The following is a 3,351-nucleotide window of genomic DNA, read 5'->3' on the forward strand; positions in this document are numbered from 1 at the left end:
TTGGGAAAATGTAATTTTTGAAAAGATCTTCAGTTAATTTCGAAAATTAATTTTGTTTGGGAACCACTGTTATATACAAGCAGTTGATTTTATTGAACTTTCCAAAATGTTTGAGTCATTCTAGAATACCTCAATGATACTTAATGACTGTTTTATAGTGTTTTACAAGTTATTCTGCAAGCATTGGCTATCAATTTTTCTAGGTCTTACTGACATAAAAGAAGTAATAATGCACCCTAGAGTTACCTTTTTTATTTCTATTCACTAATAAAACCAAGTCATTTATATCATGCTATAAGTAAAAGTATTATTTTTTGTTACCGTTCAATGAGATTAGGAAGGAAATTTATAGATACTAAATAGTAGACCAACTGAAAAGATAGTGACATGCATTTATATTTTATACATAGGTATAAAAATGGGTTAATTGCCATTGTACGTGTAGTATTTTCATTCTTTTTGCAGTAGTTCCTAGCTACTGAAATTCATGTTATTGATACAGTTTTTTAAAAGTCCTGTTACAAAAGAAACCTCCACTTATGAATCTACTGTGTTGCTATTTGCAGCCCTCTATTTAAATGTACATTAAACCTAAGCACTGAAGTTTATTAAATCAACCTACCTATCAGGAATGTTGTGATAAGGTAATATAGCAGCTGTGGAAATGCTTGTCAATATTTCCCAAAGTAATTGATATTAATAGTTACAATTTGAAAAACTTCATGTTCTCATAATTCTTGAAAACACTGGGATGAACAGAATACTTACTTCGATTGAATGCTATCTCAAATATGCTAAAATTGTGAATCTGCAAGAGAAATACACAGTGTGAGCACTGTCTGAATGTTCTTTGACCATGAACTCTTCTGATGCTGAGCATCTCATGAGACCAGTACAATATTAATTTGGGAAACAACGGCTTAGATGAAAACCTTTATATAATTATAAAAGATCACATTGATTATGTCACCACTATAGCCCAAGTATGGTAGAAAAGGAAGAGCAGTTGAAGAAAAAGCAAGCAAATCTACACCCAGTCAGCAAGTTTATGAAAGATGATGCAAGTGATGTTCAAGAAGATTCTGCAACTGAAGACAAGTTCTACAGCCTGGATGAGTTGCATATTCTGGACATGATAGAGCAGNAGACTTTTCAACTCAGTTATTCAAATACACTGGAACCAAGGTGGAGGTTCAAAATTCTAAATCATAGGCTCAAACTGGCCCTGAACATTGATCAGACACTGAGATGCAAAAATCCTCTTAGTATGCAGACAGTAAAGCAGAACAGATTTGTAATTACATAATGGAATCTGTGGGGAAGGAGACCCTGAAGTTTTTTATAAACAAGAGGTAGTAATAGGAATACTGTAACTTATGTAAGAGTAATTAATGCTCTTAATGGAAAGGTAACATATGAGTAATTAATATTTTTAATTTAATATGTGTTGTGTCATTTATATTACTTTTATTTATATTGATATGGCCTTTATAGTTTTATTTTAATGAACATAAAATTTAATGCTTTTTAACATTTTCTATCAATTATGATTTCCCTAACATTTCTTTTTTATAAGAGTGTTGCTATATAAATCTGCTTTCTCCTTACACATAGATTTTCAAGAATTCTTGTACTTAGTATAGGATTCCATAAATGAGAATTTCATGTATCCTGTCCCAGGATATACTAATAGGTACAACAAACTCAACCTCAGTACTCACTTCCAGTATCTAAATCAGTGATTTTCAAAAGTCATGCTTCATTACTCAGTAGTAGATTATAAAATCAGTGTAATGGGTCCCAACTACCATTTTAAAAAAGCAATAGAATTAGTAGGAATTAAACAAATTTCCAGAGTTCATCACCCACTGTCATAGTCAGTTTGGACTGCTACAACAAACTATAATAGACTGGGTGGCTTAAACAACAAACATTTATTTTTCACAGCTCTGGAGGCTGGGAAGTCCAAGATCAAGGTGCCAGCAGATTCGGTGTCTGGTGAGGGCCCTCTTCTTAGTTTACAGACGGCTATCTTCTTGCTCTATCATCACATGGCGGAGAGAGAAAGAGAGAGCTAGCTTTCTGGTCTCTTTGTATAAGGGTGCTAATTCCATCATGAGGACTCCACAAATCATCTAAACCTAATTACATCCCAGTGGCCCTATCTCCAATTACTATCACATTGAGGATTAGGGTTTTAATGCACGAATTTGGAGGGGGAGGTGGGGTGGCAGGTCACAAACATACAGTCCATAACACATGTAATATGGGTAAGGTGTATTTCAAGAAACTTATATTTCACTTTTATACTTATGTATAAAGATATATATGTAAGTGCATTTGTATCGTGATATAAAATGTATTTCTTATTACGCTTTTGGTCAAAAAAGTTTGAGAAGCACTGACCTAAATGCAGTCAGATCACTGTGCTGTACTCACATAGTTGATATAGATGACTAATTCTTGATGCTGTTTTTCAGAATAAGGAATCAAAAGAAGAGCAAGTGTAAGTATTAGTTTATTTAATTTTTAAGTTTTCCTTGGTACTTTGAAAGTGTGCTCTGCTAGTATAACACAGCGTTGCCTTGAGGAGTGTTTTCATTAAGAGAAGAAAGGACAGTTACTTATCTTAATATGTTGTCATCTATTTACAGAAAATGATGAAAAGTTAAATTATCATTTACTTTTGTAGAATAGACTATCTCACCATTTTTCTGTATGGCTACTCAATAGTCATTCAATGCTAACTGCTTTATTTGAGGACTAATTTGGGTCCAGCATAAAATCTTTTAAAATATGGTCTAGATTGTGGATAACCAAATCTAGACTAAATAAAACCTAACCTTAAAGAACATATCATTATTTGTCCCAATTATGCCTTTTACAAAAGAGTTTTTGTTTTGATTTGTTCTGGTTTGGTTTGTTTAACTATCCTGAGGGTTTTGTTTGTATGTTTGTTGTTTGTTTTTTAATCCTAGATTTTAATAGTAAATTTTGAATCTTTACTGGAAATTTTTAAATCTAAAGATCACTGAGAGCTATATTGTATAACCGTTAGATTGATGACAGCATAATAGAGGAAGGAAGTAGGGGAGACAGTCCACTGAAGAGATTATAACCACCAAAAAGTTTGTTAACTAAAATCAGTACCTTTGCAGAATTCACTAAATGACATAAATTAGGATATCTTTAAAATGGTCACAAGAACATGTTTTGTTAACTTTAAAGTCATCATTTTTAGTTGATATTTTCTTGTTGATAATGGGTATGATATAATTGGTAAGTAATGAGTTCACCATCCAAGATGGGTTTCCAATTCTTTGTCAACAAATTTAGTCACTAGAGCCATCA

General features: G+C 32.4%; 1 protein-coding gene across 1 annotated transcript in view; it reads left to right on the top strand.

Moving 5' to 3' along the window:
• The window catches only part of DZIP3 (DAZ interacting zinc finger protein 3), a 126,023-nt gene that overhangs the window by 82,010 nt on the left and 40,662 nt on the right, over positions 1-3,351 (top strand). Inside the window, exon 19 of the mRNA XM_019651165.1 lies at positions 979-1,144. Coding sequence (XP_019506710.1) covers positions 979-1,144 — 166 coding nt within the window. The remainder of the gene's footprint in view (positions 1-978; positions 1,145-3,351) is intronic.

This window comes from Hipposideros armiger, unplaced genomic scaffold (genome assembly GCF_001890085.2).
Source record: "Hipposideros armiger isolate ML-2016 unplaced genomic scaffold, ASM189008v1 scaffold_154, whole genome shotgun sequence".
In the NCBI taxonomy this organism is placed as follows: domain Eukaryota; kingdom Metazoa; phylum Chordata; class Mammalia; order Chiroptera; family Hipposideridae; genus Hipposideros; species Hipposideros armiger.